This window comes from Dysidea avara, chromosome 14 (assembly GCF_963678975.1).
Source record: "Dysidea avara chromosome 14, odDysAvar1.4, whole genome shotgun sequence".
In the NCBI taxonomy this organism is placed as follows: Eukaryota; Metazoa; Porifera; class Demospongiae; order Dictyoceratida; family Dysideidae; genus Dysidea; species Dysidea avara.
Window position 1 is genome coordinate 2,821,521 of NC_089285.1, and position 21,282 is coordinate 2,842,802.

General features: G+C 37.3%; 1 protein-coding gene across 1 annotated transcript in view; it reads right to left on the reverse strand.

The window, feature by feature from the left end:
• Nucleotides 1-21,282, reverse strand: part of LOC136244276 (uncharacterized) — a 93,153-nt gene that overhangs the window by 42,682 nt on the left and 29,189 nt on the right. Inside the window, exons 10-11 of the mRNA XM_066035821.1 lie at nucleotides 19,348-19,905; nucleotides 4,863-5,437 (exon numbers count right to left, since the gene is read on the reverse strand). Of these exons, the coding sequence (XP_065891893.1) occupies nucleotides 4,863-5,437; nucleotides 19,348-19,905 (1,133 nt within the window). The remainder of the gene's footprint in view (nucleotides 1-4,862; nucleotides 5,438-19,347; nucleotides 19,906-21,282) is intronic.

Here is a 21,282-nt window from a genome sequence, read left to right on the forward strand (position 1 = left end):
AATTCAGCTACAAACAAATCACCCTGTAGAGAGATCAGCTAGAAGAAATTACCTTGTAGATAGTTCAGCTACAAACAAATCACCCTGTAGAAAGATCAGTTAGATGAAGTTACCTTGGAGAAAGTTCAGCTACAAAGAAACCATTTTGTAAAGAGCTCAGCTGCTAACAAATCACCTGTACAGAATTCAACTACGAACAAATCACCCTGTAGAGAGATCAGCTATAAGAAGTTACCTTGTAGATAGTTCAGCTACAAACAAATCTCCCTGTAGAGAGATCAGCTAGAAGAAATTACCTTGTAGATAGTTCAGCTACAAAGAAACCACCATGTAGAGAGTTCAGCTGCAAAGAAATCACCCTGTAGAAAATTTTGCCAGAAACAAATTGCCCTGTAGAAAGATCAGTTAGAAGAAGCTACCTTTTAGAGAGTTCAGCTACAAAGAAACCATTCTGTAAAGAGCTCAGCTGCAAACAAATCACCTATACAGAATTCAGCTACAAACACATCACCCTGTAGAGAGATCAGCTAGAAGAAGTTACCTTGTAGATCGTTCAGCTACAAACAATTCACCCTGTAGAGAGAGCAATTAGAAGACGTCACCTTGTAGAGTGTTCAGTTACAAAGAAACCACCATGGAGATTTCTGTAATCAATATATGTGACCGGATTTGCGAAAAGGGGTCTTCCACACACATCCAATTCCGTAAACGTTGGTGACCATAACTCAGTGTTCAAGTAACATATTAACCTGAAAATTTCACCATGTATTCAGCTATAGTGGTGTTCACCACTACCCAAATTTCAAGGCAATAGCTCTTTCCAATCTGAAGGTATCAATTGTCAAAGTTGGCAAATTGGATGTGTGTGGAAGACCCCTTTTCGCAAATCCGGTCACATATGTATTATACAGTATATATAATTTGTACATTTACTGATAAAATATTTAAAGTACATCTACTTCATCTTTTCTTCTTCCTGTAGTAAAGAAAAAAACATAGGTTAAAAAAGTCCCAAAGCTGGCCATAGGCCGGCTTTGGGGTATACAAATACAAAAAGAAATGAAATCTAATCCAAAACAGCCAAGCTGTAAAAAAAGTGTGTGGCCCTCAGAAAGGCTATGGTGAAAAAAGATGTGAAATCCAAAGTGGCGGCCAAGAAATGGCTGTGATGGTAGGTTAATGGTAAAAATTTTAATAATGACAATTTAGGTAAATTTTGTGAAGCGGCACAAAAATTCACCTGAATTGTCGTTATTAAAATTTTTACCATTAACCTACCATCACAGCCATTTCTTGGCCGCTACCTTGGATTTCACATCTTTTTTCACCATAGCCTTTCTGAGGGCCGCACACTTTTTTTACAGCTTGGCTGTTTTGGATTAGATTCCTTTTTACAAGACATACTTTTGTCGTGGACCATCGGAAAACATCTCTTCACCAAAAAACGGATGGTAAATTCAAAATCAGCATGTCCACTTTGCCCAGGATGACTTTTTTCAGCCTCACAGGCCACAGAAACTTGCAGAAAACTCGATAATTTATGACAATAAGTGGTGCCGTAAAATCCCGTACTTTCCCATACATTTTGTTGTACAAATTTTTTGTATGAGCTTCCAATAGGGAATTTTATTTTTAGAGCTTTGATTTCGCGTATTTCAATAAATACTGAATGATATTTAATTTGGCAAAGTGCATTACGGAGTACAAAGCATTGGCTGTCACGTACTACAACAGCAGCTTGTAAAACATTTATTGAATGGTTGTATTTTGATTAGCAAAAGCGTGTGTGAAAAATCAGTAGATTGGAAATTGCTAGAAGAAAAAAATGAAGAAAAAACCCCTAACTTTGGCCGCTCGTATCTCAGAAATGGCTGGAGCGATTTTCTTCAAATTTGGAATATGGACTCCCCTACCTAGCCGGCACTTATGAAGCAAATTTGGTTTCAATCAGATAAGGGAATATGGAGCTACAAAGGTGTGAAAATTGTGTTTTCTTTCTTTCTGTTAATATACTCACGGTGTGGTGCGCCGGCTTCTTGAGCTGCACAACGTGTGTCTTGATAATAATAATGCTTTACAGAAGAGTAATTCTTAGGGTCTACCAGTGACCTACATTTGCCATGCCTACCAGAAAAACCACTTTAAGAAATGCTTTGAAAATCACTGTGCAGATGGAGTAAAGGCTCTTCAATGGCGTAGAAGAATCAGACTTAAAGCCACAGAGTTATAACATGAAATCCAACTTGGTGTCAGTAGCAAGTGCGAGATCGAGATACTCTAATAGAGCAGTCATCCTAATAGAGCAGTCACCTTGAAGAGAATTCAAGAGATCATGATCAGCTAAAAACAAGTAACCCATATAGAGATCAGCTACAAACAAATCACCCTGTAGAGAGTTCAGCTACAAACAGAGATCAGCTAGAAGAAGTCACCTTGTAGAGAGTTCAACTACAAAGAATCTACCATGTAGAGAGTTCAGCTACAAAAAGATCACGCTGTAGAGAATTCAGCTAGAAGAAGTCACCTTGTAGAGAGTTCAGCTGCAAAGAAACTACCATGTAGAGAGTTCAGCTGCAAACAAATCACCCTGTAGAGACTTCGGTTACATTTCAAGTCACCCAGTAGAGAGATCAGCTACAAAGAAGTTATCTGTAGGGAATAATTGTTATGTAATAAATATATGTATTATATATATATATATATAATTTGTACATTTACTGATAAAATCAGAAATAGTTAAAGTATTTAAAATTTGCTTCATCTTTGTCTTCTTCCTGTAGTAAAGAAAAAAAAATAGGTTTAAAAAGGCCCAAAGCTGGGCCAGCTTTGGGGCATACAAATGCACAAAGAAGTGAAATCTAATCCAAAACAGCCAAGCTGTAAAAAGAGTGCGGCCCTCAAAAAGGCTATGGTGAAAAAGATGTGAAATTCAAGGTGGCGGCCAAGAAGTGGCTATGATGGTAAGTTAATGGTAAAAAATTTAATAACGACAATTCAGGTGAATTTGGTGCCGCTTGGTCTTGGCACAAAATTCACCTGAATTGTCATTATTAAATTTTTACCATTAACCTACCATCACAGCCATTTCTTGGCCACCACCTTGGGTTTCACATCTTTTTTCACCATAGTTTTTTTGAGGGCCGCACTCTTATTTTACAGCTTGGCTGTTTTGGATTAGATAATATATTACTAGTTACTGCTAATATATAACTGTAGCGTGTTTCATTGCAGTGGCTGTAACAAGTAATAAGTACAACACTATCTTCTACTCCATCTGAAAAGTTGATTTAATGCTCAGGAGAAGTTAGTGGAGAACAATGGACCATAATGAAAATGTTTTATGCAATGGAGTTGTATTAACTATTTTATTATGAGGCAGAGTGACAGGAAAGTATGTTTGGATTTCTCTGTTTAAGAGGTGCTGAATGCAATACTGATCACCATTTTCTGTGTACTACACTGAGAACTAATAGGCATTGTCATGTGGAGAAGGAAAAATGGAAAGGAGATACAATGTATAGTAGTAAATCTTTTGAAGAAAATGAAAACAAAAGAGAAGACCAACAAATACTGAAAGATATATATGTAGGACAAAGCAAGAGATGGGTGACCTCAGGATGCAACGGTGAAATCTAGTGGGAGAATTTACAATCTGCTATGATTGAAGTGAGTGAGGAACATCTTGGTCATTCTGAGAAGAGACAGCATAACTGGTTTCTTAAGTTAATTGTTGGTTGTTTGAAGCCATATTTGGTGAAACAATTACAGAAAAGGGTTGAGTAGTTCTGGAAGATAAGATTTAAAGTGAATTCAAAGGCAATTTTTTGGAGGTTAGGATGTTTGGAACATCAGAGATCTACAGCTAGGAAAAATAGATTGTTTATTGGCCATAACTGTAATGATAAAAATGGTAATCCTTGTGTACTTCCCAGTCAAACAGTTTGATCATTGGAGAAAATTTTTAACACTACAAGTCATTATGATGAACCATCACTATTTAAAAAGGACAAAGGACAGTAGATAAATTTTTGGCCAGTGTCCAACATTACAAGAGGTTGCTAGGGATCTGAGCATGCATGCTGAATAATGGGAAGACACCAACATTTTCCCTGAGATGCTAAAGGTGGGATGTGACAATGTTGAGTTTGTGAGGTTGATTGTAGTCATTCTCCAAGCAGTATGGAAAGAAAGTAAAGACTGGATTCACGCCATAATAGTTTCTATACCAAATAAGGATGTCTTGAAGAATAGCGACAACTGTAAAGATGTATCATTACTTGAGACTGCAGGGAAGCTAACTGGTATATTTATTCAAGATAGATTGCAGAGTGTGGCAGAACAGGAGTTACCTGAGTGTCAATGTGGACTAAGACGAGGACGAGGTTGCACTGACATAATATATCTGCTGTAAGACAGTTAGTGGAAAGTCCATCAAGCATAACACCAAACTCGATCTTACCTTTGTTGACCTAAAGAAAGTATACGATTCAGTCAGTACTGCAGAACATTTTGTGGATAGATTTAATGATATTAGGTAAACCTGATGCACTGATTGATATAGTGAAGTCATTTTATGAGGGGGTGGAACAACTTGATCAAGGGTTGCAGAGGAGATTGAGGCAAAATAGTGGTTTAGCACCAATGTTGTTTAACATGTACGTTTGTTTGTGTATTGTCGAACAATGGTGAATGAGTAATGGGGATTGGAGTACGTGTGCATTTTAAACTTCACAAACAGCTGATTAGAAGATCCACAAGAGTTGACTTACATCAGTTTATAATGTACATGATGAATAACAACATTTCAATGTCCAGAAGTGTACAGTTCTAAATGTCAAACTGTGCTACTGATTTTTAGTTACCTTTATACATGTGATAAGAGAAGGTAGTATACAAACATCACATCTCCAAAAATCATCTTTTGGCTTCTCATGTTTCATGACTATGATCTTGTATTTGTTGTCAGGAATGTCTTCCACTTTAGTATTATTTGCTATACAATAATAGCAAAAATGATCAATTTCTATCATTCCAAATGTTTCACCGATAATGAACTGTCCACCATCAACAACATTCTTATAATTGCCTGAGTGTGCCATTTTTACAAAATGAAGGCTGCTTGTATGAAACTTGCTTTTGACAGAAACAAAATGTGGCAAGTACAATTTTATGGGTTTCTGCAGGACTACATCCATACAAAGCCAAACTATGGCAGAAACTGGCACAAAATCTGATTTAAACTTCACTGGTGCTACCAAGGTTGCCGCAAACTTTAGTTCTGCCTTAACTCCAGCAGGAATAGCACCACTTGGTACTATAACAGCTACTCTGTGATCATGTGACTGAAATATTCCTCCAGTGTTATCAAACAATGCAGTTTCAATTTTTCCAATCCAGTTTTGATTGTTAAGTGGCAAATGTGCTGGAACATACTTCACTACATTTAAATTCATAAAACATGTAAAAAACTGTCTATTTGCACACATTATAATTGTGAATACATTAGTTAAAATAAATGTAGTGATGCTTGTGCTACCACTGACATAATTCCTGATTCCTACACATTTGGTATTATTTATTCCCAAAATTACAATGTAAAACCATGTGTGTTGGCAACAACATGGAGTTTAAATATCTTTAAATTAAGGTCAATACAATAACACAACCAGTTTGTCATGTGACACAACTGGTTCTCTTGTCAATTTCTGTCTAATGATGGTGATTGTTTTGGTAAGTTGTGCAAGGTTCCACGATTTACCTATATTTTTAAAACAGGACCACTTCTATGTATAGCTACGAATTGTGGCTCTCCTGATTGCATGAGGCTTGGAGGAGAGATACCTGGGGGTTACCAACTTTAAAGCCCCAGGGATTTCTAAGGCCATCCCATTAATCCTATAGTGCACCAAGGCATGAACTTGAGTAAATGAAAATTTACCACATTTTTTGCATAATGGTCAGTATATGTACCAAACATACATGAATATAATTAAAATGTATCCTAAAACTCACTCTGTAAATTTAATTTTCTAAGGCATCCTAATAGTGGCTCTGTGAGTTCCCCATACATTTGTATAGGACATCAAGATTTTTACGATATTCTATAAAACAAACCTGTTTGTAGTTATGAACTTTTGCTACCCCTGGTTGAAGTGGGCAAGTATCAGGCATAATTATCCTACCAAAAATTAATTAAAATTCTTCAAATTTACACTGATTTCTGGTGTGCATTAATTAGAATTTGGGCTATTTTCTGTGGTTTTTAAGTGTTTTTTATTTCTGCTTCCAACTATAAACAGTTATTTCAAAATCTGCTTTGTAGGAAATTTAACCCCATCTGTCATGCACACATAGGTGTCAATAAAATTTTTATTAGCAATTATCTATCTATGGGAGGAGAAACGTTTTCACGAAATCGCCTAAAATGGACATTTTCTCTTACAAAGTATTTATCATACGGTACGATAGTAACTGTATAGTAGGGACCACAAAGGAGTAGGCGTGGCCCACGAAATAATATCACCTAAAAACCAACCTCAATTTTCCCTTACCGGCGACGATGAGGCAGTATTGGTGAGGTAAAACTAAGCCCAAACAAGTTTTCAGATAGACCTGAAATGCTTTCAACAAGTTGCTACTGAATTTAAAAAAAATTTTATTCAACGGAATTTTCTACTGACTGACTGAGTAAGTAACTGACTGACTGATGCCTTCAGACAAGCGTAACTCGATAACGGCTAGGCGGCTACGGGCTTTATTTTTTCACTGTTCGACGTCGTTCGGCCTGACAGGTGCCTTTTGGCATACCGCAGTACGTACAAAGCATTCTTCATGGACTTACCAGTGTCCTCCCTCGTGTCCCATTCATCTTTGTTGACAGGGAAAGGCGTCGATTTGGCGTGAGCACGTGATGGCTTCCCTTCAAAACGGAAATCATCCGTATTTTTCATAGTGGCTATTTTGATATGCAGAGGTGCTTTTCAAACAGTTTTTGATTCGTATTGCTGTGTAACGGGCTGAACATAGCCGACAGCGAAGCGTAATGGATATTTAACTTTTCAAACGATAATTAATAAAATTGGGGCGCGGCACCATTTCTTTTGGTATGCGTAGATTGTAGAGGTGCTTCCGGGAAAGTTCTTGATTCGAAATGCTGTGTAACGGGTTGAACATAGCTGAAAACGAAGCGTAGTGGATACTTCATTTTTCAGACGATAATTGATATAGCTGGGCCACGCAGGCGCGTGGTGTCAGTATGCATGGGTTCACCAGTCATAATAAAATTATTTGCAAAAAAACAAAAAAAACAAACAAGTACACGAAACAATTTGGAATTTTCAACTAGAGTAGGGACCATAGCACATTGATAAAAAGTACTGAAACAAGTTGGAGTAGCCCATGATATGAAATCACAGTAAAACAATAAGAAGTGCACAGTAGGGATATAACACTTCTTATTGTTTTACTGTGATTTCATATCATGAACTACTCCAACTTAAATTGTTTCAGTACTTTTTATCGATGTGCTATGGTCCCTACTCTAGTTGAAAATTCCAAATTTTTTCGTGTACTTGTAGATAAATTTTACAATTTGCACTGATAGCCAGATGTGTTTAGGGGATATCAAGATTTGAAGTAATACCAAACAGTAGATACAAAAATCCAAAATGCAGTAAAATCCAATTAGCGTCCAATTAAAACAAGTTTCCATAACAACCAACACTTCAGAGGGTAGAGTTACTTGAGGTACTTGTATGGTAAAATTTACATTGTTGCAGCTAGTGCAACACAAACTGTAAAAATCACATTTTACTCAAGTACATGCCTTGGTGCACTATACTGAAATCCTGCACTATCACACCTCAGGCTAACCTTGAATTGAAAGCTACTCATGGATTGGGGAAAAACTGGATCATGAGTCTACTTGGCATGTGGTGTATATCCTCCCCCAATATAACTATAATATTATATGCATCATTTTAAAAATTATTTAGTTTATAATTCTGTTATTCTTTTATTTGCACTGCTTATATACACAGTATATACACCAATTTGAATGTAGTCTCCTAAATCTAGGGGTGGGGGACAGGCCTTTTATACCATGTGGTCTTGATACATACCTTATCTGCGTGCTCTTTCTGGTGCATGCATTTGCGAGTCACCCTGATTAATGCTCACGCTTCTTTCGCCTGCTTTGCATTGTGGAACCTCTTTACCATATTTCACCCACCTGGTCATCTACTATTAGCTGTTGGTAAGTGATATTATTCCATACACAGGCAATTATCTCCCAACATTAACCTTGTTTAACTAGTTAAACTTCATTTAATGTTGGTCAATACAATAACACAACCAGTTCGTCATGCGACACAACTGGTTCTCTTGTCAACCTCCGTCTAATGATGGTGGTTGTTTTGATAAGTTATGAAGGGTTCCACAGTTCACCTATATTTTAAAACAGTACCACTTATATGCATAACCACGAACTATGGCTCCCCTGATTGCATGAGGCTTGGAGGACAAATACCTGGGGTTCCCGACTTTGAAGCCATAGCGATTTCTAAGGCTATAGAAAGGCTTATAGCCTTCCCTCCAAGCCATATAGGTGCACAAACACACATACATATACTATATAGTATAATCAATAATATTCAGTGTGCCCTGATATACATCCTGATATGACCCTGAGGTGGGCTGCTCTATCAAGATAGTTATAGTTTGAATCCCTGCTTCAATATTTATAGTGTTTGGCCTTCAGTAGCGCAGTGAAAGAAAACAAATATAGCTGATGCATGGACAAGTTTCTTCCAGCCATCGTCTAGTGCCAATGGTGTATGTTAGAAGGCTAAAGGCTACTTATTCCTACATGTAATAAGTGTTTCTGGGAAGCCATATACAAATGAGTGCTGATGATCGAGTGTTGGACTGAGTGCACGTGTGTACATAGTTCTGCTGGAAGGCAGCCTAGACAGGTGGTTAGGTTGTATGCTTAACATGATTTGTGCTCTGTGTATTTAGTAACATCATTCATCAACTTGTCTATTAAGAAGCTACAGACAAAGGATCCTGCCCTGGATCACTCCAATCCTCTCAGGCAGGTACACATTGAAATTGCTTGCCACTAAGAATTGGCCAGCCAAATCCCTGAGTTGTAGAAACTACTGTACCATCTGGAAGATACTGCTGCACATACCAACGAAGACAGGCAGAGACAACCTTCTCTATATAATCACAGAAGAGGCACACTGCATACAAACGCATGTATGCAAGTCAATACCGAAAATGAGACAAGTAGCAAATAAACCAGTCGTGGGATATGAGCAAATTACATATAATAATTCCAATGAATACAACGTGACTTTACAACAGTCAACTTGCCTATTCAGGCTGATTCTCACCAAAACTCTCACTCGCACCTGATGTGTAATTAGTATAGCCTGCAAATAAAACATATTTGAGCTTTCTATTAATCAGTGTCAAAAAGGTATGGTCACCAAGCAAATCAGTGTACAGCAAACTGACTTTGTGGTTCTACCAGGAGCAGCTAAGCCCAAGAATTAAGTCTGCCAATAGGATTTAATTTCTAATGTGCATACCTCTCATATGTGACAGTTTATGGGTGACCAGGGCCACAGCATGAGGGTTACGCTTCACTCATTGTGTGCTGAGTGTCATCCAAGAACCCTAGTACTAGTTCACTGCCATATGCTCATAGTTACAATGGCTACCAGAGGCTTGCTATTAGATCAATATGATGCACACAATATGGGTGATCTACAAAAAGAAATTCACTGCCCATGAAAAATTATCCTAATTGCAGTTTATTGTACTGGAGATCATATTTGGTGCTTATGTGTTATGTTTTAAATATACATATCACTTCAAGATGCCTGTCAAATCAGCAATGCAAATAATAAAGGTTTTGCATGCCGGAGCTCGTTGGGAATGTAAATTTGGCTAAGTAGTTAATTAATAATTATCTATTTAAACTTTATCATGATTATCACCACTATTGGCCTAATTGGTGCTATTGTACTGTTTTACTTATATTGGATGCAGATGTATCCCTTTAGCTGCAACTCATACATTATGCATGTTGCCCTGTAATACATATCAAAGCTGCATTGATGTGCCCATTGGAGTATCATGTACTTGTTTCTGCAGTAACAAGTGGTGTGCTCAGATGGTAGAGGTATTGAATGATGTTTGTGAGTTTTGGAGTTACTTATTTTGTTGATTTTTGCAGACTGTCCGTATTGTTGTGTATTTTTATTTATTTATTTATAAGTTGTAGTATTATGCACACTGTTGTATGGAAGAATGGCTTTTCCTAAGTGCATGAGTTAAATTATCATAATTAATGAGTCTCAGTGCCAGCAACACTTCATCTACTCTATGTTGTGTAAGTGCAAGACAATAATGTGTACACTATAAAAACAGCTAGATATTTTTTTACCTAATGAGAATGGATTTCTGCTGCACCACCAGGCTGCAATAAAACCTTGGACAACAATGTCAAGTTAAAAATACACCAAAGGTTAGTAACTCAGGTATTCATAACAAAGCATGCACTAATAAACAATGCATTTACTCTAATAGAACATACACTACTTCGTCAGGTGAGTTGGCATGCCTCTGTATTAGCTATCTAGCAACCATTGCAATCGCATAGGTATATAGTACTACTACCATAAAGATGGGGTGTGCTTGACACTTTAGTTGATTAAATACTTATATGGAATATTCTTGGGAGAACATAGGAACATTAGAAAACTTTTAAATGAGGACCACTGTAAAATACTCACCTCCTAAAAAGGAGGGCACACCTCTTAACAAGAGGGCCTTTGTTTTTCTGCTCACCTCCTAAATAGAAGGGCCACTGCCTATTGCACACCTCTTAACAAGAGGGCCAGTGTTTTTGCTCACCAGCCATTCAAATAACTGCTGCACAACTTAACATGTCAATCCACACTAGTTAACCACTGAAGCACACACTGCAAACTCAAAAGCACAAGCCCAGCACCAAGGCGTGGCCCCTTAACAACCCCAAGGCCACCACTAAAGCCATACCCCAGCCCACAACCCCGCCACCAATTTCACAGTGTATGGCTTCAGGCATATACTTAAACCTACAGTGGGACACTGCGTGGGAGGCTTCATAGTGCAACAAATGATGTTTGTTTAAGCCTTAGAAACGAAAAGGTGGGGACAAAACAGTTTTTCTAATTCAATAGTGGGATATGTCCCATTGTAGTCTGAGGGCACTTCAAACCACCTCGGAGATCCATACTCTGGCACTGGGACCCTATGGTACCGGGAGTGTAATACCTGTGGGCCCACAGGTATCCCTAATTACTTAGCTTACCATACAGTTATACAGACTCTAACTCTTCTTAGCTATATGTGTGAGTATACCACACAAATAGCCATGGCTGTGATTATATATTGGTACATACACATTATCTCATGTCTGCAGCTCAATATGTACCAGACTGGTAACACATTTCAGCATACATACAAAGCAATTTGCGAAACATACAGTACCTGTATACACCTGCTTATAACATTGCATACTTCAATGCAGTTTACCACAAATATGGCATGACTGCTTGTATAGTTTAACATTAGCCCCTTACAACATTTGCTGTTAGTATATTGCATTGCCTGCATTGTGATCCCGCTATTAAGCGTTATATACATACCCTGCAATAATGTTTTGGAGGCTGCTGGTCTGCAACTATATATTAATATTGCACTACCCTCCTTCTACACTATAGTACACCTTCATTGTTGAGGCCCCACATGCTACTTTAATCATGAAGAGTTGCGGGTAACACTCTCTTCAACAAAATGCACCAACACCTGTCAATACAATACATAACTCTCAAGTGACAAAGATGGCATTTTGAATACTGCTGAGAATGACCATGCCTATTTTCTAGAGTTGTACCGATCATCGGATCGGCTAAAATATTGGCCAACAATATGGAAATTTTTACCCATATCGGTATATCAGTACAAAACGGTATGAGGACCGATGTCACTACTGATATTTATACAGTAGCAATAGTTTATACATAAACAGACTATACATAAACAGATTATATATTGGTTTGGTAAATTATCCGTGCAGCTGTTTAGTGCCAGTAGGTTAATGTTACTTGTGAGCAAGTGCTACACTGTGAGAAGTCATATAAATGCACATTTTTTAGTTTATTGCTGAACAGTTTATCATAGTCTTAAACTATGAAGCAGCTATAGTACCTTAAGAAGAGTCACAGGATAACCAAGGAAGCTTGCTGTATATACCACCTTCTTCACAAGCCATTAAAATGCAGAATAATGCAAAAATATTCGTTTAAGGCTGCAAGGGGGTATACATTAAAATGTTGGTGGGTGCCTAATTGTCTGGATTGCACAATAGAAGCCAAATCACTAGCTACCACCACAGGCATAGCTAGAGCATAATATTGAATGCATGCACATATTGTTGTAGGGTAGGTAAATACATTTTATAATTTGCTGACAACTGTGTTAAGGCTCAACGATTAGCCGAATATTTGGATTAATATTCGTTTGCTTTGTAGCCGAATAATAAAATTAACAAATGATTATTCGCACGTGATCATTTATATGGTGACACGTGATTAGCTGTCAGTAATTAACGAAGCGGAAGGTGATGCTAATGAAAGTAATAAAAAGGAAAGGACTATGGTGATAAAGTGAAGAGTAGTAATAGAATTAGGCAGTCACTAATTGATGAAGATATACTAATTCCACAGTGAATCGCTGAAAGCGCAAGACTTTGTACGGATTTGTGGCTTACTCCAGGTACTTCTACTTTGTTACAATCACTTTCTATCAGAGTATCGCTGTGATAATCCTTTCAGAAGGCATCTCTTTCGTAGTAAAGTTATTCATACAAAGCCACAAAGCTGTGTGTGGTTATTTGTAGGCTTCTTGGTAGTGGTCACCTTAATGGACCTTATCCGCAATGACATCATAATTGACTAAATGGCCATGTATAGTGTGGGCACTTCGTCTGTAATCACTAAAATGAACTTTGTTTGTGGATTTCACGACATATAACTATTGGATAATAAAGGTAAGAGGCTAGTTAGCGTGATATGGCAATGTGAAATAGTCCCCTAGATGAAACCATACTTAAGTTTTGGTATCGATGCAAAACCATGCACATTTGTCTTGAAATTAAGTATGTATGCCTCACCCTGCCCCTTGTTGCAGTATGTGACTGTTAACATAGCGAACTGCCATCTCTCCCAATACCCCCTGTACAAAGTGTCCACACTATCGGCCGCCATTTAACAATTTGATGTCATTGCGGATAAGGTCCATTAATGAATTGCAATTAAACCTTACACCAATTATTTGACTAATTTCGTTAGAGCTGAGCAAATATTCGAATACAGTAAACCAGTATTTGTTTGAGCCTTAAACTGTGTATTGCAGCTATCAGTTATCGGCTTCATTTGGTGACATTAATATCGGAAATGCCAAAACAAAACCCATATCAGTAAAACCCGTAAGGTTATTTCTGTCCTTTAATACAATTATGCTTACTGTCTTCTGCCAGGGCTTGACATATCTATAATCAGCATCTGTACAACTTGATTCTACCCCTTAGATCTTGTAATTTAAGTTTTCCTTGCATTTTATTTGAAAGTTATCTAAATTTCTTCCCTAGTTAGCTACTGTAACTTATTCCATGATGCTATCATGCAGTGAACTAATAATAATAATTCCCTGTGATGAACAGATCACTTGCAAGTTTTCATCTACTATTATGTCTATTTCACTGTAATAAGGCCACTATTAAATGATTTTCTGTTTTTCATCAGCGCCCGCATGTTTTTTTTTTTACTGCAGCACGTATTTCCCATTATTTACAATTTAACCATTATTTCATCTGATTAACCAAATATTGAGGATGTGCAGTTCAGTTCAAGATTGCTGCACTCATACAGTAACTACCTTGTGCATCGTAGCTAAGAGAATGTAAAATATTGGTGCAGTGCACATGAAGTTTATAAGTAAGAAATTGATCCTCGAATGGATCTGATTGTGGATGACTATAATTATGTAGCTATATCGAGTTAGCTAAGTTAGTAAATTGCCTATTATGCAGAGAGTATATATCAGGCCCTGGAGAGTATAGAGGTATGAAAATAATGAGTATAGCTAGCTTGATTGTGGCAATGTATGAGGGGTAATGGACAATGGTAATGACCCACCTGACTGCACTCTAACATTTGGAATTTTCTGGTGAAAAACAGAAAATCACCAAATAGTGGCCTATAACAAAATAGCAACTGTGCCCGATTATCATATATAATTAATCATCTTTATTCCTATATAGTGGTGCACCAGTGCAGAAATTTAGCTGCATAGAAGATGGCTGTCATTGTACTTACACTGCCAAGTGTAGCCTAAAGAGACACTTGGAGAGTGACCATGCAAAGGAGTTTCAAGGCAACGGAAGATTATTTGTGAGATTATTTGAGAGATGTGCAGTAAGGCCTTTGTTCATGCTAATTCTCCGATGAAGCACTATGAGGAACATGGAACAAAGATTGGTAAATATAGTTTATTACAGCAGCCAAAAATATTATGATACATTTATAACTCAGAGATGGAACTTAAGGAGTTAAAGTCTTTTATAAAATGGAAATAGGCAGAAGAGGAAGCTACACACACACACATACACACACACATTATGTAAAGCCTAAAGGAGGCACTGTGTTTGAAGATATTTGCTGGGCCAGAAAAAAGGTTAAGTTACTTTGGTGGTACAGTGAAACCTGTTAGTTTAACAACTGTCCCAATTTTAGTATGCAAGTGACTACATTAACAACAAGTATTTTTCATCTGGGTTTCATCAATATGATATAAGATCAACATCCACTTTTATACCATAACTACTTCTTAATAACTCATTGAAGTCCATTACATTTTCCACTGAACAGTCATTATTGTATAAAAAAAATACTGGAACACCTATAGAAACAGATATCCATACAAAAACATCCAAGCTGTATAAAAAGGGTGCAGCCTTGGGTAAAAAAAGTTGTGTGGCAGCCATGAAATGGCTGCAATGATGTTAACAATAATACATTTTATTAATGGCTTAGTGTATTATTACAATGTATTGTCATTTTGCCATCTTTGATTTCACATATTTTTTCACCCAGGCTTTTAAAGGCCACACGCTTTTATACAGCTTGGCTGTTTTTACATGGATTTTACTTCTTTTTCTATACCCCCAAAGCCAACCGTAAACTAGCATTGAGGTTTTTTTACACAAATCATTGTTCTTATTTACAGATGCAATGACGATGATATAAGACAAACTAGCAGTGTTCTACCAATACAGAAAATGCATCAATCCGGTACCAAAGCCAAAGGATCTATGTTAATACTGGTAGTCAATTGCTCTATAATTTTGTGTTTGCTTGTTCATGGCTATGACTATGATATAGTGTATTATAGTGCCTGTATTTATTTACAATAGTGTTTATAACAAGTTAGGTATGCATGATTGTACTATTTGTCTAATAGGATTTTTATTCTGCAGTGACTGTTCTATTAGAGTATCCCAATTTATCATGCAAAGTGTGATAAGTTGCAGTTGCTTGATGTTTAACAAAGCAAATCATGTATCTTTATCATTTTACAATTTCCAGCCTTTTGTCACAAGATTTGCTAACATAGCACTGATGATTATGATGATGATGATAGGTGCGAGTATAGGTCTTAATCATAGTGTACTACCCTGCCAACCGGTACCAAAATGGCCATAATATTGGTTTTGAGTTGATGGAATACTAAAGAAGTTACAATTATTTTGGTTACCAAAAAATTTGTTCTTGGAAAACTAGCTTGGTCAAAAGTCCAACAAGACATTGATGTTGCTACCGAAACAATAGTATTGAATTGCAGAGTTTATTTGATTATTTTGTAATGCTCTAATAGAACACACATTTTTTTCAAATGAAATTAAAATTAGAGTGGGTTATGAAATCTAATTATGAACTGTTACTAATAAGTAGATTTTAGCTAGAATTTTCATTTATAAAGTAGAAATTTAGTAAGGTGAACAGATGTGATAGCAGCAGCTCAGTGGTTAAGGATTTGGGTGCTCAGTGTGGAGGTCCCTGGTTTGAATGCAGTCAAGACATTTAATGTACTATTTTACCCCATGATGACTGTTCTATTAGAGTATTTCAACCCCATGATTTACAGTTGTTTGGTTTTTGCCTTGTAACTCTATAGTTGTCTATGTCATTTCTTTTAAAGCACAAAAAGGTTTGAACTATGATGGTTAACTTATACACAAACCAATTTTTAAGTCATTTCCATATTCAGTTTATGCTGTAGGCATGACAATAAGCTGGCCTTTTTTAATACAAATAATCGTCCATAGCTCTATAGCTGTTTAACAGATTTTCACCAAAGTTGGTACTGCAAATCATTCATCAAAGTTCAAGAAAATCAAGCTACATATTCTAAGCCCCCCAAGGCCCCTAAACAAAGAAATAAAGCTGAATTTTGAGGGTTCATATTTCATGAATACATTAGGCAATCTTGCCCAAACTTGGTATGTGGGGTGCTGAAGGCATAGGGTGCGTGCAGTACAAAATAATGCCAATAAGAAGGGAGCACAGAACTACGTATGCATGAAAATCACATTTTGTTTCTTTCTGTAAAAATACTCACGGTGTAGCATGTCAGCTTTCTTGACTGCACAGCACAGCACACTACTGTGTCTTCAGTGATATTCATTTAAGATTTACGTATATGTTAAAGCATAGCCACGAGTGCTACAGTACAGCTCACAGGTAACGTCACGAGTATACACATGCAAGTAATGCTTGCATCTTATCGCAGGATCATTCTTTTGCAATGTACTGTACAATACCTGTGGAATATCGCGTGGATATGCACTAGCCGCGCGAGAAACTCGCCACACATGAGAACACTCGCTACTGACTTTAGTAACTTCATGCAACACTTAAATCACATAAACATTTTTGATTGGTTCCATAATTATGTTCGTGCAAGCCTAGCTAGCTAATTATACAGTAGAATGCAATAAACGCACGCTGGGCCCGCAGAACACAATGGGTGGAAAATCCATTAATTATAAAATGCTTGTTTCACAATGAAGGAAAGTGATAACACCAAAAATCTTGGTAGCATCATGATCCCAAAAGCGGAGTTCCAAAATCTTTGTTTTGTGACAGTACTCTCAAGGAGACAGAAGATATCAGCGTTAGTCTGCCTTTCGTTGGATGAGCGGTTCACTATCGCTTTTTCTCACGTTCGTTCGCCTTCGCCGGTCCACCGTGGACGTAGGAAAGGCCAGGAAGACAAAACTTACCCAGCAATGGATTTGCTTGTTCGTGGAGAATTCGATGGTGGAAGTTTCATCTTGGTAGAGGACTGCATCCATATGTTATGATTGTTTTATTAAACGCCTGTAGTTTATTGTCATTGTACAAATCGATTTTTTGTTGTTAGCACTTCGTAGCGCTGTAACTTCGAAATTTCTTGGCTTCTAGAGTTGAAACTTCGGTTGACCATTCCTTTAACTATCTAGATAAAGAAAATACGAATTAGAAAAATGCACTAACTGGGATTCTGTGGCATTACTTGGCGACCAATCCATCTAGGCTTACGGTAGCTATACTGCTAGCTACAGCACTGACTGTAGTCTGTGACAGAGTCAAAGTCAAGTCAGTAGCTAAGTTACCAAGTATTCGGTAGCTACAACACAGGCATTGCAATAGGAGACTTCACAGCTGGCGGAACTGAGCCAGTGTCGCCTCCCAAGACCATAGGTGAGACCTGTTATCTAGTCTTGCGTGATGCTCTCGAGTAGAGTTAGCTATCGTGGAGCATTACTGTAGCCTTGCTGTATCCACACGGGTCACTCGAGTGCACGTCACGCGCGTCATGCGTGTACATGTGACGTTACCCGTGAGCTGTACTGTATATGAAAAATAAAGTACGAGGCGCGCGGAGGAGATGCTAATAAAACACGAGGCGAAGCTGAGTGCTTTATTAGCATCGAGGCCAAGCGCCAAGTACTTTATTTTTCATATAGCACGAGCAAGGCTATGTTTTAAATGATTTATGGAACTTTCTAGTCGTGTAGCTTCACCATACACTAGAGCTCATAATTAACACGCGTTGCATGAACTATTAGCAGCCTGAATGCACACAGACTAGTTTAACAAAGTGACTCACGCGTAGTTCACCATAGTTTGGCATGGTAGACGTTCATTGCGTCTTTTGGCAGGTTTTGCTCGCAACCCACAATCGATTCTATTGTGAGTCACATGGTGAAGTATTTCCGTGATATCTCCAGGACTTGTCCGTTTATATTAACAAATGTAACAGCAACGTTACCTTCTCCCACCCATTATCGAAGCATTTAGGTATGTCTATAAAAGCAATCCAGAGGTAGAACTTGTATTGGCTGGGCTGATTGATCACTCAGCGCGGCGAGGCTATCAGCCTTCACCGGCTTGGGTGATTAGTCGTACTGGCGCGAGCCCCGTAAGCTATTAGCCTACACTAAGGCATGTGGGCAACTGTGCTTTATTTCCCACAAAGAGTGTTTTATTGCACTGCAAAGAGTGCTTTATTGAACGAATAAAGCACTCTTTGCGGTACAATAAATCACTCTTTGTGGTCGATGAAGCAGTTGGCCGGCTGAGAGTGTACTTTATGAAATTTAAAGTACACCTTTTCCTTTGATCTCGCCCACGCAAAATTCTATAATTTAACAAAAAGCATTCTATGATTATTTTAGAGTGTATACTTTTCTCAATGCAAAATTTTACAACACAAAAATCTGCTCAATTATAGCGACTGACATTCATCAGTTGGCCATAGGGAGTAGAAGGCAGGGGAGATGGTAAGTTTCCCCTCTTAATGCCATGTGGCTGAAATTATATTTCTAGTAGTAAGGCCCAAAACCATGAAACAACAAATGATATAATTTAAGTCTAGTCTCTAACACACCATTTAAATACCCTAATTGGGCAATCAAACTAGAAATGGGACACAAAGTAGGACAAAAGTAAATCCATGATTCATTCATGCGCTGTAACTGCTACTGCATGACTATGCCCTACGTGATGGTGAACAGCAAAGAAATAAAGCCCAAAACTTGTGCTAATTGATAATTTTATTGTACTTTAATGGTAAGATGACAAAACTGATAATCTCTTAGCTTGTCAACATGATCATGCATCCTGCACTTAATACAAATGCTATCTTAGTGTTGTGCAATGAGTTGCTACTAATATGCTAGTCACTCACTTTTTTTACTTGGCTGAAGGACTTCTGTAGTAAGTGATAGATCAACCAATGACGTGGTATCATTATGAGTAAACACAGTTGCTGTCAAGTCCTCCAAATGTGTAAATCCAGTATGGTGAAATATTTCACTAGGTGAGATACTTTCTGGAATGTTAGTTATAGGAATAATGTATACAGTCTTATGTCTAAGGAATGGTGGTAGTTCCTCCAATGATACAGGATCAAAACTAACCAGCACAAAATGATTAAGATACTGCTGCATAATACTTCTCAGTGATGCACGAAAAATATGACCACTTGACATTTGAATACGACAATTTTGAGATCCATCTTGCAATAGTATCTTCAATCCTACTGACCACAACACTATAATTAGACCATTGTTATATATGCAATTCAGTAATTGTTTCTCAACCCACAAAGACCAGTCATCTGGGTTTTCATCAATATGATATACATCAGCATCCACTTTTATACCATAACTACTTAATAACTCATTGAAGTCCATTACATTTTCCACTGAACAGTCATTATTGTATAAAACAAATACTGGAACACCTATAGAAACAGATATCCATACAAAAACAGCCAAGTTGTATAAAAAGGTGCGGCCTTCAAAAGCCTGGGTAAAAAAGTTGTGTGGCAGCCATTTCATGATTTTACATTTTACTAATGGCTTTGTGAATAAATTGTCATTATGCCACCTTTGATTTCACAATTTTAGGCTTTTGAAGGTCACATGCTTTTATACAGCTTGGCTGCTTTTGTATGGATTTACTTCTTTTTTTTATACCCCAAAGCCAACCATAAACTAGCATTGAGGTTTCTTTTACACAAATCATTGTACTTCTTATTTACAGATACAATGACAATGATATAAGACAAACTAGCAAGTGCTTTACCAATACAGAAAAACGTCTATCAATCCATGAGTGATTCGATACCAAAGCCAAAGGATCTATGTTAATATTGGTAGTTAATTGCTCTTAGACTATAATTTTGTGCTTGCTTGTTCATGGCTACTATATAGTGTATTATAGTGCCTATATTTATTTACAATAGTGTTTTATAACAAGTTAGGTATGCATGATTGTACTATTTGTCTAATAGGATTTTTATTCTGTGGTGACTGTTCTATTAGAGTATCCCAATTTATCATGCAAAGTGTGATAAGTTTCAGTTGTTCGATTTTTAACAAAGCAAATCCTACATCTTTATCATTTTACAATTTCAAGCCTTTTGTCACAAGATTTGCTAGCATAGTACTGATGATTATGATGATGACGATAGGTGTGAGTAGGTCTTAATTGTGGTGTACTACCCTGCTGATTGGTACCAAAATGGCCATGATATGGGTTTTGAGTTGATGGAATACTAAAGAAGTTATAATTATTTTGGTGACCAAAAGGTTTGTCGTTGGAAAACTTGGTCAAAAGTCCAACAAGACATTGATGTCGCTACCGAAACAATAGTATTGAATTGCAGAGTTTATTTGATTACTTTTGTAATGCTCTAATAGAACACATGTTATTCAAGTGAAATTAAAATTAGAGTGGGTTATAAAATCTAATTATGAACTTTTGCTGTTTAGTAGATTGTAGCTAGAATATTCATTTATAAAGTAGAAATTCGGTAAGGTGAACAGCTGTGATAGCAGCAGCTTAGTGGTTAAGGATTTGGGTGCTCAGTGTGGAGGTCCCTGGTTTGAACGCTGTTAAGATTTTTTGACATTTAATGTTAGGGCTGCACCAATTCCACTTTTTACCAATACTTCAAATACCAAGTACTCAGCTGGGAAGTATCTGCAAGTACAAGTGCCGATACCAAGTACCTTTAAAGTAGCTACTTCATAGATATAGTGCACACATTTATTATATAGTGCATTTCATGGTATTCTTGTACACGTTTTCAGTATGGTTCATGTTTATAATGAAG